The following is a 22,229-nucleotide window of genomic DNA, read 5'->3' on the forward strand; positions in this document are numbered from 1 at the left end:
AGAAACGTCCCAAGTTGGCACAGGAAACGGGACATATGGGCTGCACATTAAGTTAGTGGCATGACACTACTGCACGCTGTCAACTCGGACATTTTTTTTTACCGTACTAGAACGTCAGCGACAGCGACAATCGCAAAGCCGAAAAGAAAGAAACTAAAAGCTGAAACCCAGACGATCTCTCCTCCCTTGATCGAGATTGGTTTGGGGTACATGTACATTCTTTGCTTTCCCATGATGGTATTCCAGAAAGCCCATGAACCCTCAAGACGAACTCCGCTACACAGGGGGGGGGGGGGGAGGGTCAGAAATCGCCTGATCGGCGCCCTTGACGATCAGGCCAGCAGAGAGAGAACTCTACGAGGAGGGCGGGCGATGGCCGCACCATCTGGGATGAGGGGGGCATCAGACAGAAGGTGACACAGCGCGGGAAGAAGAGACACTTTTGGGCTGAGTACGCGGGGGGACTCTGGCTGCTGTGTCCAACCACGACAATCGCCAAAAGAGAAAGGCAGCCAGCCAGCGTCGTGATGTAAGCGGGGGAATGTTGCGCTGATCGGCCTTACCAGGGGTCAAAGTCCCCTCTATGTCCCTTGTAAATGGTAACTAACTAAAAGCTGGGATTGGGTTGGCCTTATCGGAATGTATTTTGCCTCTTTTCTTCTGCTCGCGGAAACAACACAACACCACGGGACAACCGGGGGGGGGGGGTTCGGGAAACGAGTAAAAAGGAAATTACAATGTCGTCAAAAGGGGGGGGGGGGTTCGGTAAACGAGTCAAAAGGAAATTACCATGTCGTCAAAAGACGTTTTTAGAGCCGAGTAACCTGGGGTAGCATCGGGGCCATTGGTTCCATTGGTTCATGTATGTGTGAGTATGCATGCAAAGTGCAGCGACGGACTGCGCGCGAGCATCGATCCAGACCTGTGGGTTCCGATCGCTCGACGTGTGAGGTTTGTAGGTTGTATGGAACAAAGTGGACAGGTTGCGAGATGGGTGAGATGGAGGGGCGTGTGCATTGTAAAAGGCGGAAGAGTTCCTTGGGAAAAAAGCAAAGACATGCGAACGGGGGCGTGGCGTGTCTCTGTCATAGGGTGTGAGAGGTGGAATGGTGAGTGAGTGAGTGAGGGTGAGTGTGTCAATGAAGCTGAGGCTGTTTGTCCCCTTGATATCTTTCCGATTAGCCCTTTTTCACCACTGTGATAAAAAGCAAAAAGCTGAAAAAAGGAAAAAAGAAAAGGAAAGCAAAAAAAATGCCCGAGTCGACACACAGTGAGTGAGTGGGAGGAGCTGCACCAAGCAAGCTGTCAAGAGCCTCCACACCTGTCTAGAAAAAACCGAGAATTCCGGACCGTGTCTGAATTGTGCTGAGATGGCTAGCGCAATATGACCGATCACTTTCTCGGTGAGCAAGATGAAGGAAGACCTCCCTCCAGCCTCTTGGGCGGATGGAGGTTCTTAAGCTTTGCGCCAAATCCCATCCAGCAGCAGACTATCTGTTCTTCAAAAGGACGGCCAATGTGGTGGCCCTCTTTCTCTCTCGGCCAAGGCCGCGAGGTTCCAATCGAATGATATGATATTTTTAACCTTTTGGCACCCCCATAATTCGAGCGTGTTTTTTTTTTTCTCCGTTGCGTTGCGTTGCGTTCCGTGAGAGCGGATAACTAGTAGCGAGCCACGGAGGTTTAAATCAGGAAAATAAAGAGAGTTTTGGGTTCAACGTACCGACGCGGGGTACATTTCCTGCCAGTACCATGAAACGGCAGGCTATAAAAGTCATGGCTGGCGCCGTCAGATCCGCATAATGAGCCCAGCCCAGCCCCAACATCTGTTGCGTTGACCAAGGGCGACTTGATCCGACGTATCATGGTCTAGTTCCCTCCCACTCACCCGAAAATCAGGCTGCTGGCTTCGAAACATGATACCACTTGAGGAGAACAAGAGAAGAGAATGATCACATCTACCGCAAAAAAACACACAGCTCTCATGTTTTTGCCATTTGTGATATCCTTGTCAGCATTGGCACAATATGACGTCTGTCTTCCTTGGTTAGAGCGGGGTTGTCAGTCACAGTTCTGTATCAGTCAGTCTTCGATCCAATGGTGGTCGAACATAATTCGTCCCTTCCTCCCCACACTATTATGTGACATGCTTGTTTGTCTTGGACAACAAAACCATTGGACAGCTGAAAATCGTATGAGATTTGGTTGTTGGCCGCGCACCCATCGACAAGGTTGTGTTGCATTGGCCGCTTTGGTGCTTGCCTCTCTGAGAGCTTGTCGCTCACCTCGTCCACCCACCCACACACACACACACACACACACACGGGAATTGATCATCCTCCAGGCAATGAACTCAATCGCAATCCTTTGAGGCAGTTGAACTGCACATTTCCCCCTCATCGCGGTACTTGTTCGTATGGGCGTGCAACCTCGCTGGTGAGACCCAAGCTGCTGGGCCCGAAATCGTTCGAGGGCTGTGTAGTTCGTAAAGTAAGAAGAGCTAGGCGAACAAGCTCTGTGCTTGTGCTTGTTGCTTTTCCTGTTCCTGTTCCTGTTCCGACCATCCCTAGATGCGGAGAAGAGGTGGCCTCCGGAGGACATGGCTCAGGAAATATGCTGCCTGCAACGGGTTTACTGATCTTGTTCCTGGCTCTTGTTTTGCTCCTCCCGTATGCAGGGCGCCGAGGAACAACAACAACAACAACAACAACAACAACCATGATCGCACTATCTGCAGCTCTACCTATCATTGCTCTCTTTTTTTCCCCCATCTTGCCCTTCAGCTGCATTTACTGATCTGTCGCCTTGTTGTTTAATTAAATATTCGACAAGCGCCCCCTCCAATACTATAGTTCCTCGCCTCCCTCACAGATATGGAGGCCCTTCTTCAGTGGCTCGCTCTTTCTTGGCCCCCATCCTTCGAAGGCGCCTTTTTCGCCAAGGCCCGTGATTCCGCCCTGGCAAGCGGCGTGTGATGATGAATGGGCTTGTCAAGTCGTGCACCAACACGGGGAATCCGCTTATTTCTGGCAAGGGCAGACGACAAAACAAGACAAAGAACGAGCGGTCCAATGATGCCGAGAGATTTGTTTTGCTACTGGTGAATTCGGTCATCAGTGGCTTGAACCTCCCCGCCGGGTCCCTTTCAGCCAGGCCGGGATCCCCAGCTCCTCAAGAAAGACGCGACAGCCGACCAATCCTCTCTGCTGCAACACCTGACTCTCGTAACCTGCCAAAGAGTAGTTACGTAGTCGCGGCACAGAAACGCTGCAAACCCATGTCTGCTGGAGAACGAGCGCCACACCAGGTGGGATTCCTCGGTAATGGCCGTGCCCACAGGGCATGGGTTCGGCCGCAAGCCGTCTCCATCTTCGTACATACAAAGACCTCGGGAGGCGCGCGACGGCGAGATGTGGGATAACACGTCGTTTTTTTTTGTAAGACGGAAGAAGGCTCTATTCAACCCGCTTTGGCTGGTCTAGCCACCGCGCAAATTGTGATGCCACGCGATTTGAAGTTGGCTTAGTCCGTGGCCGTTGGTGCTTTCTCGCGCGGTTGCAAGAATAGCACACCCCGAGCAATAATAAAGTTTCGCTAGTTGCTCGTTGTACGGGCGACCCGCTGACAATACGGATACACAAATTGAATAAAAAAAAGAGGTGTTACAAAATGGAAACGCCTGGGACGGGAATCCGGCTACCCGGGTGGCTGTGGAAAGAGTAATAAAGGCTACGTCGAAATTCCCAGTTGGGGAATGTAAATTGGCATGTCATTCACATGCACAGAGACTTAGCATTCTGGCCATAAAATGACGCTTTGTTACAAGGATACACCTTGAGTAAGTTGTTGGGCGAAAAAAATAGTTTTTAGTGACTTGTCTTGGCGGCTTTGATCGGACTGGCCCTTGGCCGCCGTACCTCCCACGTTACATGTGCAACTCGCGCTTTTGGCTCTTTGGTCTGTTCTTTTTGCTGCGACGAGCAGGGTACAAGCAACAAGGAGGGACCAAAGGGGGGACCCTGGGTGCGAAGAGTCAAGCAGTCAAGGTCAAGGGCCCCCTGTAGGATCTGGCATGCGTCCCTTGTTGATACGGAGTAGCCGCACCTGCATGCAGGTGGCCGAAACAATCCATGTTCGGCAAGCCTATATTTGGGTAAGGTGAACTGCCTGTTTTTATTTGTTTTGCTTTGTTTCCTCGTCGTGGGCGGCGTTATATTGCGATGCTCGTCAGTATTGACGTATAGCGAGAATCGATACATCTATAACATAAAATGAAAATCGATAGAACGAAACACGTGTTTCGCAGGGAAGGTTCCTAGAAAAAGGGATCCGCAGCTTGATCTCTGGTCCGCCGCAAGCGTGGCCGGCCTTCTGCCCTTGCAAAGGAGAGCCAGATCAGAACTGGAGTTTATCGGATTGCCCCTTCAGGTACAGGCGCAACGACAGGTACAAGTACAGTAGGTGCCAACCAAAGCCGGCCATTAACTAGTTAGTCTGGGGAAAACGTATGAGGTAGGTAGGGGTGTGTTGGTGCACAGCTAGGTTCGCCCTCACATTCATGTATGGGGGCTTGCAAGTCCATGTGAAGGGTTACGCACACCACCCGACCTCGATAAACCCCCAGTCGTGTGTCTTTTGTTCCTGAGAATATGGGACCGCCGGGCCAGGCCTGCTTCCCTACCGCATATCCCGTCCAGGTGGGACTTCTCTCCTCCTCCTCTTGGCTCCAAAACTCTCTGTGCCATTTTTTTTGGCGCCTCTTTGTTCGCTGCGGGAGGAAAGGCCCGCGAATTTTAATGCCCGCTGGTGGCTCGGCGGTTTCCCTTGCGGTGGAGAGCGAGGGCGGCCATCAGCTCTCGCTGCAGGAGCAAAGTCAAAAAGAAAACTATCTATCTGGTAGATATCCGCGATGAGCGGGCAGCGCCATCACCCTTTGTCCGATGGCGGGACTGGGTTAGCCCTTCGCGGGCGCGGCATTGGTAACTGTAATATTCAAGTTCGCAGCAAATGGGACAAGAGAAAAGTTGACAGAGGACTCGGTACGGATAACTAGAGAGAGGCGTAGTGTTCCTCTGGTGCGTAATTTTGTGGTGGCGCGCCCGATGAGCTGGACAGGGCACAGCGTAAAGAGGTCTGAAACCAAGTACACGAGTTTGTCTCACCGGGGGCTTGTCATGGGTGGTGCGTGACTAACACGGCAATTTGCCATCCAATGCATTCCGGGCGAAAAAGCCGTGGTTACGGCCGGGGGAGATTCTAAGAAGAGGTGCAAGTTTGCATGCAGGCGATGCCGAAATGCAAATCGGTTATCGCTCAGGCGCAGTATCTAGGTCAGCTTCGGCGTACTCATTACCGTCATGACTTTCACCATTACAATCATTGCTTTACATATAGTTAAAAAAAAAAAAAAAAAAACCCCTTTCGTCATTTCTTTTGCTAGCATTTAAAAACAATTCAGCATCTTTTGTATTAGTCATGATTCATACTTGGGCAGCTCTGTTCCCAGATCGGGAGGCAGTTTACATGACAATGAAAAGCGCTTGACAGCTTCCTTGGTTGCACTTATGTGGCACCTCGGGATGCCATCCACTCAAGACAAGTGGCAAGACCGTCAATCTGCTGTCAGTTCCAACTGAGCTGTCATACAGAGACAAGGCTGAACAAGTTACCACCGCACGCGTGCCACCAACGCCGTGCCTGGCTAGTCTTGCCATGGCTTTACCTTTTTTTTTTTTTTTTTTTTTTGCGCGCGCGTCCGTCTTTGCCAAGCTTTATAAAAAAAAAAGCCAATGCCATCTGATGATGTAGCAAGCCGCACGCAACACAGACAACCGCCCAAGGCAGGTTTGGTTAGCTGTGGCGTACACTAGTCTTTGTCATCTTTTGCTGTTTCGTTCTCTCTCTCAATCTCATTGTGGCTGGCAGCGCCGCCACTCTCATGATTTGTTATGCGAATCCCTCCAACGGCTGAATCGAGTATTGCCCACGGAAAAACGGGCTGTGGCCGAAGGCTAAACTTCTTGCCCTGGAGCAGCATCTGCTCAGCAGAACCGGCAAGTATTATGCCGACCAGTGGACCGCAAACTGCCGGGCAGCAGATCCACGCGCGCAAGCCAATATGGCCTGATGTGGACGGGCGGAGTACGAAGTGGCAGCGCTCGGAGATCTATATAGACAGGGGTGAGGTAGAACAGGACCAACTGCTTTTTGTTGTTGTTGTTGTTGTTGTTGTTGTTGTTGTCTGCTGCGCTCTTTGCGCTCGAACACTGATGATTGTGATAATCCAATGTTGGCACGGCCTGGCACGACCTGGCACGACCTGGGGTTGGGCCCTGTATTATATCTCGCTGAGACCGAAATAAGTTAAGAACAGGGCAGGGGGGTAGGGGAGAAGAGATGTGAGTGATAGTGTGCGTCACCGGGTAGCAGGGGCTGGGGTCGGGAAACTTTATTTGACTAGACCTTTTGTATTCGTCACGTCGTTGGCACCGAGGCTCGTATACTCGTAGACACTAGTTAACTAGTAAGACGAGGGGGGATCGAACGGCTGAGCAAAGCACGACAAGAGATGTAAATAGAATGAGGGGAAATGAAGAAAACTCAAAGGTCTGGTAACCGAAGTTGAGCATAAGTATATGGAGAGCCAGCCATGACGAATGGTTCTAGGAGGAAATGAAAATCGGCTTCTCACCTTCTCAAGCACCGTACTGTGCGCTGTGTAGAGCTGAGTGGCTGATGAGGCGAGCCCTGGAGAATGGGGGCGGCACCCATCATCAAGCATCATGGCGGCTACGTCAGTGGCCACTGGCCGCTTCCACCATGCTTATGACCATTTTATGCACAATTCGTAGACATTTTGCTGAATTTTATTGAATTTTATATATTTTTTTCTGTCAACATATAATCATGTAAAATATCGCATCTCTTTCAATAGAATCGCAGCTCTGTCGTCGACCCGACCACTTGAACTTCGCGGGAAGGACGGGGGGGCCGGCGCGCGGCGCGCGGGACGGTAGCAACGGGTTACCAGCGGGGGGCGAGGCAAGCCCCCTCCCCCCTCTCCCCCCAAAACTAATTCCACGTTGCTGTAGGCTCTTTTCCCATTCATCCTGGCGGGTTTCCCGGAAGGGATTTTTTTTTTTTACTCGGTGGATGCGCGACCAACGGAGCTCCCGTTGCTTGCTCCATATTCCACGCCCTGCCTGGGCGTTTGTATTAGAGGGAGGCGGAGGAGGACCAAGAGAAGGGTCACAAGCCAAGAGGCTCAACCAGTTCCTTCTCGTCGTTATGCGGAGAGAAATTCTGAACTATGGGTCGAATAAGAAAAAGGCTGGCTGGGACCAAGCCGCCCGGCAATAACGTGATGGCATTCCGACAACCTGTCTCGTGCATAGTGCGAGGAGGTATAGGTAGACGGTCACGCAGTGAATCCAGCATCTTGACGTCCTCCTTCGTCGTCTTTGGGTCCCTGAGTTTTATCGGGCCGTTGTGTGCATATCTGGGCAAAGGATATTGACCAAGAAGCCAATATCGTCAACTGCCTCTCCCCGAGAAGCAGACCCGGGACAGTCAGTCCACCACACAGCCGCAGCCTCTTTGCTTGGCTCGACTTTTAATCTGGCTGGGCAAATTCAAATTCCCATTTCAGCTATTCTCGCCACCTCTAGCGTGTATACCAAGTATGCTGCTTCCCGACGTTACGGCGCGTCCCCTCACCCGATCCACCAAAACCCGACCAACCCGTGATGTGTCTCTCGCACGATGGGGTGGGCGGGTTTTGGTGGATTGGGGATGCTGAAAGCCTACCTACGTAACTATCTAGGTGGCTAGCCGCCTTTGGTCATATGCTTGTTGCTTTTGTAGTTGCCTGTGCTTTTCGGGATTTTTGCGCGCAATTTTTTTTTTCCCTCGGTTGCTTTTGATGCCCTGTTCGGACTTCTACGCCAAGGGGGAAAAAACGAGCCTTTGTTGCCAGAGCAAGGGACAAAGGAGCGTGTGGTGGTGATCTGGAAATGGTAGCCCCCAAAAGTAAAAAGAAGGAAAAAATTGGTTATAATAAAAAAGGAAAAAGAATACGCTGCTGGTCGAAAAGTGGTGGTGGCATGCAACCAACCCACTTGGCCTTGAAATGGCATTGCGCCTCTTACTATCCATTTAGACAGAATGGAATGAGGAGAAGATGGGCTTTTCGGAGCTTTTCGATTTTCTTTTTTGTCAGTTTCGAATTGCCTCAGATTCACTAAACATGGCCTGTTATGTTACAACCAGAAAATTAAAAAGGAAAAAAGTAAATGTCCAACGAACCACTACTCCTTCAATAATCTCCGCCATGCCTTGGTAACTAGTTCCTGGACCTCTCCTTCCTCTCGCGTTTTTCCAATTGTCTGTCCCTCGCAAAAGACCGCGGCTTTCACCAGTTTCTCACTGCCCTTCTTCTCGCCGTCGTCACCACGGCTACCAGCAACAGTTGAATCCGCTTTACAAATACTTTTCCTCCCTTGAACAGGAACGGTCACCCGTGGGAGCAGTTGACTAGCAAGCACTTCAGCGACAGGACTCGAGGGACGCCAGAGACAAGACGAGGGCGGTTCTGGTGAACAATCGGCGCAAAACCCCCCCCCCCCAAAAACTGTGACCGTCGATAGTCTCTGGTGGAACCAACCCACCACAGCCCTTGGGTAGGTACCCGCGCCTCGCTGTCACTCACACTCTCTTTCTCAGTCCCTTCTCTCGTCGTAATGTGAGAAGCCAACCCGTGGGATCGGCTGATCGAGCGAAACCTGGCCCATCAAACCGGGGCCCTCTCCCTCCCCCTGCACTGCTGTCACCCTCCCCTCCCCTCCCGCGCTGGTGCATCGTCTAGTTCCATTCCACCCTGGCTGGGACCTGACCTGACAAGCAACAAGAAAGAAAAAAAGGGAACCCACAAGGTCTCTTGTCTCTCTATCTCTCTCACTCTCAAGCATGTTTAGTTTGGCTCGTCGTCTCGGCCTTTGCCCAGAGACACACGCCCGCGTGGTCCACTCACTCACTCGCACGCCTCTCACTTAGACCGCACACCATCTCACCCCTCCCACACCACACACACACCTCTCTCTCTCTTCTCTCTCACTAGACGCCTTCTTACACGCCCTCATCACCTCGCACTTATATACACCCTCTCAGTCAACTCACCTCCAACTTCACTCCCCCTCCCACCTTCTCCCAAGACTCCGTCACTATATCCTGCCCAGACAACTCACCAGACCTCACGATATCTCGCGGGGCGATCTACACACCTCTCTTGTCTCAGTCCGGCCTGCAGCTTCCTCCACAGCTCATTCCACCTCGATGGTATATCTTCAGGGGCGTCCGTCCTCTCCGAAGTAAAACTGCATTCTTTGTTCAGGTTCATCTCTCTCTTGCTCGCCTGCCTCCTCACCTTCCTTTATATTACTACGGGCCTCTGACCTGGATATCGAACCCCCTTCGAACTTGTTCTTTCTTTATCCATCAACACATTCCTTTCCATTCTCCCTCCACTCAACTCTCCAGCTCTCGTTTCTTACATCAAACTTTCCTCCCGCAATGGCAACCACAATGCAGTTCGAGTCGGACTTCCCATTCGACATGGACGACAACTTCAGCATCTATCCGCAGGCCATGACCTGCCCGTCCACAGGCACCAGCTTCTCCTCTGCTTCCTCCGCTTGCGAACCATTCACGCCCACCTCTCGACGATCTACGCCCAACGACCTGACTCTCGACTTTGATGGTTCCTTTACCGCCGCTCACCAGGCCGGCGAGCTGACTCCTCCTTCCACGGCAACCTTGCCCAAGTACATGTTTGGCAACGTGAAGCCCGAGCCTGACCACATGGGCTTCCCGGAAGTACTTCCTTCAACCCCAGTCCGCAAAGTTGAGCACCTCAACGTAGACTACGAGTTCATGCCCGGCATGAACATGCCCTCACACCAGTCCATGGGCTCACTGACTCCTTCCAACTCCTTCAACAACATGTACACCATCTCGCCCCAGGCTGCCATGGGTCCCGGCTCCTTCATGATGACACCTACGCACAGCCTCTCCGGTTCGGATATCGGCGACAGCTCATCATCGTGGTCGTGCGGTAACGACAGCCCCATCGCTCTGTTCCCCCAGCAAAAGACGCTCGCTTCTCACAGCCTCGACGCTATCGACCTCGAGCGTCACTCCCAGTCCCCCATTGGCCGCTTCTACCTCCAGGGCCCTCCTCCTTCTCCCAGCCGCCTCCGTGCCCACCGCAAGATGATGGTACAGGAGATTCAGCGCAAGACGTCGGAACTCCAACGTGCCCAGATCCGCGCCTCAAGGAACATGTCCGACAAGAGTGACGGTAACGGAGTCGATGTCGTCCGCCGAGCCATGTGCAAGTGCGACTACCCCGGGTGCCACAAGGCGTTCCGCCGCAACGAGCACCTGAAGAGACACAAGCAGACGTATGTGGTACCAATGCAACTTGAAGACACACAACTCGCACTCCCGATACTAACCCGCGACGACCTTTTAGGTTCCACGGTGAAGGACCTAACCGTTTCTCGTGTGAGTTCTGCGGAAAAAACCAGTTCAACCGACAAGACAATCTCAACAACCACCGCAAACTGCACGCCCGCCCCAACAGCCGCAACCGCGGCGTGGAGTTCATTCCTGCAGCCGTTCCCATCATCGAGCAAGAAGAGCGCAGCCGAAAGCGCAGAGCCCCGCCCAAGGCTAAGATGATGGCGGACAATCACGACGATTACTGAGCGAGTTTTCCCCTCGCATATCAGTACGGTTTGGGTTGTGAGCAAGTTCGCCCAGATGAGCCAAGAGATGGATGTTGCACGAGAGCGCGGAATCCATTGTGCATGGCAGCGGGGCCAAGGCCTGTCCCTACCCTGGTAGAGCGGCCTGAGCCTGAGACATGCAGAGGCTCGCGTGGTGGGCTCACTTGCTGTCAAAACTAGTTCCATCATGAAATGGATGGATGCTATCTTGGCAACTCAAACCGGGGCATCTGCAAAGAAAAAGAAGGCGATGCTTATCAAGAGAAACCGACTGCCGACGTCAGAGGGATGATATCAGACTTCCCCGACCGGCAACAGTCACGGCTCTCCATGTACAACTGCAAAAACGCAATGCGAATTCTCTTGGTCTTTGGCGGCGCAATCGGGTTTCCGGCTTCTTGGCTTTTTTTTTTTTTTTTTTTTTAAACAGTGTCTCTTCTTCTCGACCTTCGTTTTACGCGTCACGGCAATTGATATCCATCAGGTGGGAGTGATATGGGATTTTTCTTATTAAACCTGGGCGGCGCCTCTTCGCAATATCGCGGTGGCCTTTTTTTTTTTTTTTTTTTACAACATTCTTTTTTTTTTTCAGTTTCTTGGACAAAACTTTGGATGGGGGTGTGGAGGGTGATGGAAAATACTTTTGGGTCGGAATCTTGTCTCGATGAATCTTCATCTGAAGTCTAATGGTAAATACGTTTTTGGGGCTACAAGAAAGATTACAGCAACGAGAGTGTGTTTGAGCACTTTAGAAAGAGTGATACAGCAAACGCAGCTTTGGTATCGAAAGGATAATGGAAATTTTAACTGGGCTTTACTACTTGGCTTTGGCGATCTGGATGGGCTTGTATTTTAGTACTTAACTGTGATGTAGCTGATAATCAACGTGTCTTGGCAGGCAAGTATCGAAACACAGCTTGCTCCTCTTGCACAATTTGCCTCTTTTCTCTTGTCTGCTCTGCTCTGTTTGAACGACTTTGTACCATCCTGTCTCTGGCGTGTTACTAGCCTGCCTGGTCTGTCTGTTGTACGTATTATATCCATTCACATCTTGCCTTGGCCGCGTGTGAGTGGGCCATCAAGGGCACCGGCGGGATGGATGGGAATGGGTTTGTTGGAGTCGGCAACATTTCTCATGTTCCCTCTTCGCTCCAAGTTCACTCTTTCAACCAGATCAGCGTGGTTTTAGGCAACGATCCTGCTTGAGGGGGTGTCAGTGACGAAGCAAGCCGGCAATCGAGAGACTCAAGACTGACACGATCTCGAAAGTACACTGATCTTGACAAGGGTGAGCAATTGACTTGTCACTGACAGCAACCTATTAGCGTGCCGTGGCGTCGTGCAGCTGGCCAGACGGCCCCGGTGGGGTTTCTTGTCATGATGGGATTTGGGAAAAAAAAGACAAGGCGAGAAAGCTCGGCCCCAGAAAGGGTGATGCTGTCTCAGATCCCGCCTGCACGCCCCCCTCCCCCTCTCGAGAGGGAGGGGTGTGAAGATTGGGAATAAATCGTTGCTAGTTTAGTTAGTTTGGACAAAACCAAAAGACGCAGCCTTTGGCGTTGACTTAGACAGCCAGGTCGCTCTTCTTCCCTTTTGTACTCGCTACGGCTTGCTGGATTTTATACTTGCCTCCATTCATCTATTTTTTGCTTTTCTTTTCTTCCATAATGGCGTGTTAGTGGGGGAGGCTTTCGCTTGTCTTGAACCATGCTGCAGTCACCTAAAGCAACTGACTGACAGGCCACTTTTCTTTTTTGGTGCTCCCTCATTGGCGCCAAATTAGAAAAAAAAAAAAAAAAAAAAGAGAGGAGAAAAGCAATGAAACTAAAAACAAAATTGGAATAAAAATATGGCCAGGTTTTTCGATTTGCCCCCGCCGAGAAAGCCACCACAAAACGAAACGGCTGGGGAAGTAGAGCGCACGGCAAAGTCCACACACAGGTGTGGATGGGTCTCTCCAGTTTTGCCATGTTTTGGATCATGGCGGATTGGCAGTCTGGCGATCCATTCGTAGCCACCCGCAAGCACTCTTTTTTTTTTTTTTTTTTTTTTTTTTTTTTTTTTTTTTTTTTTTTTTGTCCTTGGAAGATCGGAAGATTATGCGTCGTTGTCGCTTGTTTCACATGTAATTCCGCACTGGCCGGGCTCCCTAACCAGCGCGCGCCTCGACAGCAATCGCTAACAGCGACGATCTATAATCAATCAGTCTGGCCATTTTGAAATCGTCACTTTGTCTTGACGTACGTGGTCGGCGACTACAACTCTATGTACTCCACCCCGAAGCTTGCTGGTCGTGTTGTGAAGGGCGACGCCCGACAGCCGAACAAGAAAGGAGACAAGTGTAACGTGCCTGGCTGGGGGTGAGTGACCATGTTTTCTCGTCGACTCTTGTGTGACGGCCTAGATTATTCCATCTAGTCGTACAGGCGCAAATCGAGAGTTGCGCTCAAGACATGGTTGGCAGCCTGTCCACTTCTGGGGGGGGGGGGGGGGGGACTTGCGCATCTGCAGACTGCATGCAAATGCAAGAAATACTGAAAAGGGCAAATAATAGTTTTCCTTGTTTTCTCGTTGTCGTAATTCGCCAGTATCAATTGCCTTTGGTCAATGACTCGAGAGCTGCCACTTTGAGCTCGGACGAGGCTGTTTTTGTTACACATCATAAATAACGACAAGCTTCTATAATTACAAACAGTAGATTCACCACATATCGGGCGCATTGCGATTATCGACATCATGTAACGTTTTATCAAAACGCACTTGCGCTGAGAATCGCGACTCTATTGTTTTTATTTTCTTGCCCCAATGGCGGGCAGAGCATGACTCGGTAGGTCGAGCGAAAACAAAAAAGGATGTGTAAGAATGTCACGATTCGCTGGGTGAGACTGGCCCGAGAATGTCACCAAATGGCATTGCCACCTGCGCCAAGGGCCAAGGCCACCGTAAAATGTTGGTTGTGTGCATCCAATTGAAGTTGCCTGTCGATGTTGGGATGGCCGCTTCGTCTCTTCATTTTTCTCGGCAGCAGGGCCTAGGGGCTCGGCATCGAATTAGCGATAGGGATACTCGAAAAAGGCAGCTTTCCACGGGTATGAGCCGAGTTCGACACTCTCCTTGTCCATTTTCCGATCCGGTGCATGCAGCCTCGGGCGAGCCTTTGTTCCGCGATGTGTACAGCTTTTTCTTGCTTTTTCTGCTGGGCAGGGGTGCCGGGCACCGCGCTGCAAGCCGGGGGTTCCCTGTGATGGGCAAGATAGACATGCATGGCCATTTTCAGATGCTGCAGGTGAGAGAGGTCAGCTGCGCATCATCCCGAACAGTAATTGATGACTCTATCAGTATGATGCAAGTATCAAATCTGTGCAGTACCTTGCAGAGCGGAATACTGCAGGTCGCGTCGTTAATATCTGCAGAGGTGATCTCCGCATGGACGTTTATAATTTACCGCGGATCCATTCTTACGGCTTGTCGCTTCCTCGTGCCAACAAATCTTTCTTCCATCTTTGCTTCCATCATCTCACTCGACAAGTCATATTCTAGAACAATAATCCCCCCCCCCGCCGGGCGAAGTGCACCGAGGTAGCTGATGCAGCACCCTGCTAGGCGTCTCTTTTCTCGCCTGTGGATTGTATCGAAATAGCCATAGCACAATGAGATCCGCTACCGGGATATTGATGGAAACATAGTTTGACATCGCATATGTAAAGGTGAACTTTGGCAGGCGGGCCTCATTTGAATGATAGATCACACCAGTAGTAAAATGAGGCAACGAGTGCCACACAGCCAATGTTGAGTGTGGCGTAGCCAAGGCGGCTGGGAAGGCGGCTTGTGGAGAGCCTCCACAGGCATGCCGTCGTTTGTGGCGCGGGGCGTAGGTACTTATTTTAGGAGGCCTTCGCCACCGAACCACATGTTCCTCTCAGACAAGCTGGCAAATTAGCAGCTGGCAACTGACTTGCCCCGCGGATTTTGGCTGGTCTCATGCCCTCTCTCCCCGCCGTTTGCTTAATCACCAGCATCATGTTTGTCCAACATACTTTGGCCCGTTCATCCAAGCACTGCCTTCCTCCTCAATCAATCCAATAGTCCCGCTCAGGTCACCATTTCAGCCTCGAATCAGCTCCTTGACTGTGCAGCATTAGCGTTCACCAGCCGCCGCCCTCACGCAAGTCTCACTGCTATTTTCGTCCACCTTGCCATCTCAAAACTCGCATCAGCGTCGTGATACTTGCATGACACTTTCTTGCGAGTTGTGGTTACATCAGCCTGAGAATTTGATCTGAAGTCAGTTCTCAGATTATCATCCGGCCTTCTTCGCTCACACGCCCACTCTCCTGCCAATCAAAGAACTCGGCTTCGACCAGTTCTCGCTTTGACCTCTACCTCCAGCCGCCCGACTACTGCACGTCGACGGAGCGCACTTGGCCGCCAGCGTTTCTTTTTCATCCGCTTACCGTCCAGCCTGGTGCTTTCTTCCTTCTGCCAACTGGCTTCATTTTGCCTGGTACCTTCTTGCCTCATCTTTCCCCCACGCTGGCTTGGAATGAACGACTGAGCTCGCCACCCACTACTAATCGCCTTCACCTTGGAAAAACCGGACTGCGTGCCATTGGTACGACACCCGTAGCCAAGTTCCGAAAACTCGAACGATTTTCTGCTGGAACGGGCTCCACTCGGGTATCAGTCCAGGCTGCATCATCTTAACTCGTTAGAGTCCAGATCGCGCGTCGCTCGATGAACCCTGCCGCATAGCATAGCATGGCATCGCTGCCGTCGTACCAGGAAGCCGTCACCCTCGCTGACTGGCTACAAGTTGCTGCTCCATACATACATGAAGCCGACTTTCATGCTCTCTGTCTGGTGAACCGCCATTTCTGGAAGGTGTTTGCACCTCACTTGTGGGTTGACGTTCTAGCCACCGTTCGCCGACGCGGCCTACTACCCGGTGATGGTTAGTTATCATACCAAGCACCTGGAAGTAGCAGCTTTCCTGCTCCATTATGCTCAAACTAATGTCGTCTTCGCAGATCTACTGTGGTGGTTCGAGTTCACGTTCGTTAAACTTGGCGATGTCCGGCCCTCCACCCGCCGCCTGGCTCGCATCCTTGACCTTCGCGACTTCGCAAAGGAGTGCTACGAGTTTGCTACCGACCAAAACGGCCGTTTTCTTCGCAGTCTGCACATGACGTTGAAGCTTTTGCCTCAAGTAAATGTCCTTTTACTTGACCGCCACACAGAGATTGATCCAAATTCTCTCGTCAGCCTCACAAAGTCGCATTCCTCTCCCTTGCTTCTCAGCATCTCCCATTGCTCCGCACAACTCCCTGGTACTTTTTTTACATCGCCCTCCTTACAGAAGCTTGTCTACCTTGATGTATCCAATCTGCCGGGTTCGATCGCGCCGCTGCTTCAGCCCTCGCTTCTTCCTGATCTGCGAATTTTGAAGCTCTCCGGACGTGAACTTGATGACGCCACCTTCATCGGCCTGGCTGAACTATATAAATTACGACTTTGGAGCCTGAATCTGAGCCACAATAGGCTCACGGATTCTATTCTGCAGACCTTGGTGGACAGATGCTTCCCCCACTCAGCTCTGCGGTCGCCCGTCCACTTCCAGACGGAGGGCAAGCTATCGGTTCGTGGTGAGGGCACTGCCTCCTATGGTCGATTCGACTTTATCGAGGAATCCCAATATAGCGGCCGCTTCAGTAGCCCAGAGCGGTATTACTCGGACGCTCCCACATATGATGCCCAGCCCTACTTCTTATATGGCCAACGCCAGATCTTTCGCTCCGATGGACGAAGCCCTTTACGCACGGATTCCGTGGACGAAGCAACTCGCATCTTATCGCATCAGTCTACAGAATATGACATTGAAGACACGTTTCGTAATTCAAGAGGCATTACCCATTTAGATGTTTCGTGCAATCAAATCTCCGCCAGTGGCGTTGAGAGGCTGCTTCGGACATCCAACGGACAAATGGAGCACTTTGCATGCGACTCTATGCCTATCATACCACCTCGCAGCCCAGCTCTAGACTTTTGGCCCAGTTGCACGATGCTCCATGGAATTGTAGGACTCGCCCATGTATTCCGACCAGTATACTCGTCTAATTTACGGTCGTTACGCATACACCACTCGCTCGTCACCAATATTCCGACCCTAACTGCCGATGGATTGTCCTCCTTGGCGAGGCTGTATCTGGCCGAGACATCCATTCTATTTCGAATCGACAAAGCATACCCCCAGCGATTTGTGCCAGACATGAATACCCGACTTTTCTCACTAACATTGACATGTGTACCACGACGATCATCTGGGCCACTCATTGAGCGGCTTCTGCATTTTCTCAAACAGCTGTCCGTTCAAGAGCGAAGCATTTCAGACATGAGTCACTCTAGCCAAACATCATCGCGGCGTCGGCCAGGTATGCTGAAAGGCCTGAGACAACTCCGATTGGAGTTCGAGCCCGATACTCTGGGTGAAGACATCGCTGCCGCCGAGGATGTGGATGCTGAACAGCTCATGATCAGCGGGGAGAGGGGGTTCAGCTTCTTCGAGGACGAGAGCTATCACTCTACGCGTCCATCTCTGAACGCGAATTCTCGCAGTGGCCGTTGCCCAGGCTCTGACGGCGGGAGTGCTACGGATGCTAGTGGGGTGCGAACTTTAGGATTGGAAAAGAGCGTCCGAGACAATGAAGAGTTCATTACGCACCAAGACGAGTGGAATGGTTGTGGCCTCGAGTTGCGGGTGTGGGCTGGCCCAGTGCAACCACACAAGAACCCCATCATCAACGAGTACCGCCAGCTAGTGCTGAACTATGGCAGCCTGCGCGACGGTGTTGGGCCGGCTTCTCCATGCCAGGTTCATGCAGGAGTTCCTGAAAGATCCTTGATTTTCCACACGGCGTGGCGCACAGCCATAATGCCGCCTGGCGAGCTAGTTCCCCCCGCACTTGAGGACGTGGCTGGAATGGGAGATGTTCTCGCCGCTCTCAAGAGGCACCGCGCCACGGCACGCTTCCAGTACGATAATCTAAAGCGCGAGAGAAGAGATGTCGCTTTGAGCGCTCCACTCGGCGCGCCACACTTTTTCTGGACTGGCAACCTAGAGGTGTCGACGAAGCAGTGACTCTGCCGACTGGGCAATACCCTGGCGCATGAGTTGTCGCACCGGCCACGTAACCCATCGGCAGAGAATTCAAGCAAGTTTTAATCACGGTGCCTCGTTACGATAAATTCGTACATCGACAAATTACACTCTTGTTGGCGTGCAAGAAGGCTGTGGGAAGGCTTGGTTTGTGTGGGTAGTATGAGGCAGGAAACCCGCTGCACAGAAGTCACCGCGCCATCAGAGTTTGTAAGGTTGAGACAGAGGCCACTGACAATCCAAGAAGACGGCGCGATGGCGAACCGTCGAGAGATCAGCGGCTGCTGAGTACAGCAAGTTCGGGCTGATTAAAGCCGAGACACTCGTCTACAAAAGCAACGTCGCGACACGAGCAACACCGAGGCCTTTGCCATTTAGCCCATCTGAAAGCAATTTTAGCCATGAGAGTATGCAAATTAGCCGGCAATACTTGCCAGCTTTCGCCGTTGCACCGCCTTCAACGTTCGATTGGGGCGCGTGTAAGTGAGTGGATCAGACTCGAGGCCAGCCATGTCTTGGAGTGACAATCCGAAACAGGTCGCGATAGGATGAACGATGAGCGCGGAAACTCACCGTAGGGCGCATGAAGATCGCGGGGGATGGCCAGGTAGTCAGGGTGTCCACGAAACCTGACTGAGCCGTTTGACGGCAGATAGGTGGGTGTGCTCATTTATCGTACATATCGTGGATCAGATCGGGCATTGTTACGATTAATTAGCGAAAGCCATATGTTGATCAAGGTCAATGTTCGCAAAAGCTATGTTCAATCGAGTTTGACCTCGCAATGACAAATAGTCATGCTTACGAGCAATTGTTCTATATTGACTGTGGACATTGCTACTAACTCCGCCCAAACTCGCTTTCCTCCAAAACACTCGCATGCCGTCGACGTCATGGAAGCTTTGTTGTTTTTTCCCTTTTTTTTTAAGCTTCTTAGATTCATGTCATTAGACGGGATTAGGCTGCGAAAGATTTGCTCAGGGTGCTAGAGTTTTTGTATTCGAACCTACTCGACAGGAGGTAGTGCCAGTAGGTTAGAACTTACGGACTAACTGAAATCTTTATAATAAAACTTGACAATAAAGTAACGCGTTAGAAATATTACGCATACCTACTATGCCTACTATCCTTACTGTCTCAACTATCCCTGCTGTCCTTACTGTCCCTACTGTCGCTACTATCCCTACGGTCCCTACTATTCCTACGGGACTGTCCTTACTATCCTTGCCGTCCTTACTATCCTTGCTGTCCTTACTCTCCCTGGAACCTTCTTCATTTCTCGGTTTACTTTTTTCTAGGATGAATCGTGTCGCTTCCTGCCCGGTAACGACCCAGATCAGCGACGCGATGGTCGGACTTCTGCAGGTACTCGTTGAGGATTGCCAGCTAGTTCTCAGTCTCCACAGGCAGACGATCACGATCGGGGGTCGTGTTGCTCTTCGTTGTCGCGGGGGTCGCCGAACGGGATCCCCGCGCCGCCAGCAAGAAACAGGATCATCCTCATGAACCAGCTCATAGCAAGACGGTCAACCATTTTCTGAGCATCGTCAAGGTCGGGAAACCCAATCTCTGTCTCCGTACCATCAGCGACACGCTGACCCTTGGTGTACATCGTAAATGTCCCAATGTTGCCTCTTTTTCTCGATACTCGTCCAGCAATGTGAACATGCCCTGCATTTGGCTCTCGGTGGGCTTGGCAGACTCGCAGCATCTGATGACAGTTTTCCCCCAGCCAGTGAATAGAGAGATGAACATGAAAAATCTCCTCGGAGTCCTTGATCATCTTGGTGATGCGCTCAGGGCGAAAGGCAATCAGGCCCTTGTCGTAAGGTCGGTGCACGTAGCAGTTGGGGGTCAGAAGGTTCCAGGTCGACGAAGGAAGCTCCTCGGATTCTATAAGAACACGAAGTCTGTCGGAGAAACGCGCCCCGAACATTACACCCAGCATAGGGACAAGGATATTGAGTCACCTAGCACCGTCGCTAGTCGAAGTCATGCCATAGGGCAGGATGTGTGCTGCGTCGATACCAGTCATGTTGTTTGTGAGGATTTCCATGTTTCCATCACGCCTTTTGGCCTACATACTGGTGGTTAGCGCAAATGGCTTTGAAACGTGCTGGGTACTCGACTCACATTCTCGGCTTGATATTGACTACGAGGCTTGGGCGCTTGAAAGGTTGTGGGACCTTGCTCGTGCTTGGGCGTTGTGTTGGTAGATTTGGCAGCCATAGAGATGGAAGTTGCTCGAACTCGGTTCAAGGTGGAAGTCAGTCGACGAAGATGACGTCGAATTCGTCTGCCTCGAGCACGACTGACCCCGCGCCGAGTCGCATCTGCTGGTACAGTGGTTGAGTGGGAGGGCAGTTCCTCTTCTAGCTTGTTCGACGCAACCGTACCAGCTACGGTAAACTCGTCAGAGTCTGTGTTTGGGACGCGTCCGTGTATGAAAAAGGGTGAAGCAAACGGACTCAAGTCCCCAATAAGATCGATGTTTTCAGGGATAGTTTTCAGGGATAGTTTTCAGGTGCTGGGGGATTTCGGGGTCTACAACGCCGCATGTAGACTTCTGAAAAGATCCAAAAAAAAAAGCGCTGTATCTCCTCAGGACGCGATTGAGCTTCGTAGATGCGTTTGGCCTGCCTCAACTCAGCGGGCGTGTTCAGGGTGGAGTGCGAGATGTTCCTGGGCAGCGGCAGGCCGACATTTTACGGGGACTTGGAATAGACTTGGAATTTTTCTGATTTCACGATGAACGACGGGAAAACGTGACGGGATGTGTTGGATGTGTTGGATGTGTTGGATGTGTTGGATGTGTTGGATGCGGAACAAGAAGAGGACGTGTTTTGAGAGGTGAAGAAGACGAGCAGACTTTTTGCTGCAAGGTGAAAAACTAGGCTCACTTTATTCGAGGAAATTAGTGCCGTGAATCGATTTTTCGCCAATCTGGCGCTTGACTTTGCTCCTCGAGGGTCGAGTGCCCGCTTACTGTAATTAAGCCTTGTTATTGAATCCTTCAAGTTCATCATCACTCACCTCTCTATGTCAATGTCCTAACTACCTCTAGTACAAACTGTAGAACTTTACCTATGTACCTATGTAGCACCCTCACAGGGGCTGGCCGACAGTGCTCCAGAGGGCCGCTAGTGTAGGGCACAGGCAGGGAACATTCATTGGGTGGCGCAGGTTCACCTCCGGGTATTGGGAGGAGGCCATACGATATCCATGACAATTTGTCATTGTCGAGATTCTACTCTTCCCCTATTGGATTCATCGAATTTACAACGAACATATCGCATTCTAGCTACACTCCCAACTCCTGCCCACCACGGTATCGCCAAGCGCCTCCGGAATAGAGTTTCGTCTATCGAAATTAACAACCGCCACTTTTTTCCGTCCGTCCCATTTCTCCCCCGCCCTCGTGTTCCTCTTCACTGGCCGTCGACGCCTCCTTTCCCGTCTACTTCTTTCCGGTCCCTTTCAGCACGACAAGGTTACCTCTTCAGTTGTGGTGTTTTGCTGCCTGGAAAACTGGGGATTATCTTGCACCAGCCAGCCTCGGGCCCTCCAAGCCTCCTTCCACTCTTTCTGTCCCCGCTCCCCGATCCTTCCGCAGTTGATGAACTGGTACGGACGCCAAGGAAGAAGGAACGGCGCCAACGTCATTCATTGTCTTGCGTTAGGCTTGAAACAAGTGCCGTTGAAGCGACTGACACGTCTCTTTTTTCTCAGATTCCGTCTTGACACATGTCTCGTTGGTTTTAGCGCACCGCAGTGTTACAGGGGTCTTGCTTGAATCACTTTGGATGGCGTAAGCCTCCAGGAGGTATTTCTATCCACTGACAAGGACGTACATTCTAGCTACATTCAAACAGGGATTATTACTTGAATCTTAATGTACTTAACTGTGCTTAGATAGAAATAGTACATCACTCTACTAGGATATGCCACGAAAAAGTAAGTACCTACAAGACATAGGCCTACGATTGGTTCGTATCCTTGTCAGTGACCGTCCTGGAGCCCTACGGCATCCAAAGGGATGCACACTCTTTGCAAGTTACCCTGCACGACGTTTGGCCGACTGTTGCTCCCACTGGTTTATCCTGGGCAACCCTAGAAGCTATGTACATAGGTGTGTACAAGGCTGAGTGTACCAAGGAGAAGGTCACTTGCCTCGACCATTCCAGGGTAGCCAGACTCAGCCGAATACTGCCCAGGTGCTTTGTCTACAAGCGGTATCCTTTTATGCTAGGGTTAATTGGAAAGAGATACGGGACGTTTTCTTTTTTCTCTAG

At 51.4% G+C, this 22,229-nt stretch overlaps 3 protein-coding genes across 3 annotated transcripts; 2 read left to right on the forward strand and 1 right to left on the reverse strand.

Annotated features, from left to right (window-relative positions):
• Positions 1–9,579: 9,579 nt before the first annotated feature.
• On the forward strand, positions 9,580–10,763 carry ISF_09237 (Zinc finger, C2H2-type/integrase, DNA-binding protein; the record flags this gene model as incomplete). The annotated part of the gene is made up of 2 exons (XM_018852840.1): positions 9,580–10,457; positions 10,529–10,763. 2 exons carry the CDS (start codon positions 9,580–9,582, stop codon positions 10,761–10,763), a joined length of 1,113 nt encoding a protein of 370 aa, XP_018699943.1.
• A 6,409-nt stretch (positions 10,764–17,172) lies between these two features.
• On the forward strand, positions 17,173–17,919 carry ISF_09238 (hypothetical protein; the record flags this gene model as incomplete). The annotated part of the gene is made up of 1 exon (XM_018852841.1): positions 17,173–17,919. One exon carries the CDS (start codon positions 17,173–17,175, stop codon positions 17,917–17,919), a length of 747 nt encoding a protein of 248 aa, XP_018699944.1.
• Positions 17,920–19,351: 1,432 nt separating this feature from the next.
• ISF_09239 (hypothetical protein) lies at positions 19,352–20,166 on the reverse strand (the record flags this gene model as incomplete). Its single annotated transcript, XM_018852842.1, has 3 exons — positions 19,352–19,847; positions 19,908–20,014; positions 20,071–20,166. 3 exons carry the CDS (start codon positions 20,164–20,166, stop codon positions 19,352–19,354), a joined length of 699 nt encoding a protein of 232 aa, XP_018699945.1.
• Positions 20,167–22,229: the final 2,063 nt, after the last annotated feature.

Source organism: Cordyceps fumosorosea (genome assembly GCF_001636725.1).
Source record: "Cordyceps fumosorosea ARSEF 2679 chromosome Unknown scaffold_44, whole genome shotgun sequence".
Classification (NCBI taxonomy): Eukaryota; Fungi; Ascomycota; class Sordariomycetes; order Hypocreales; family Cordycipitaceae; genus Cordyceps; species Cordyceps fumosorosea.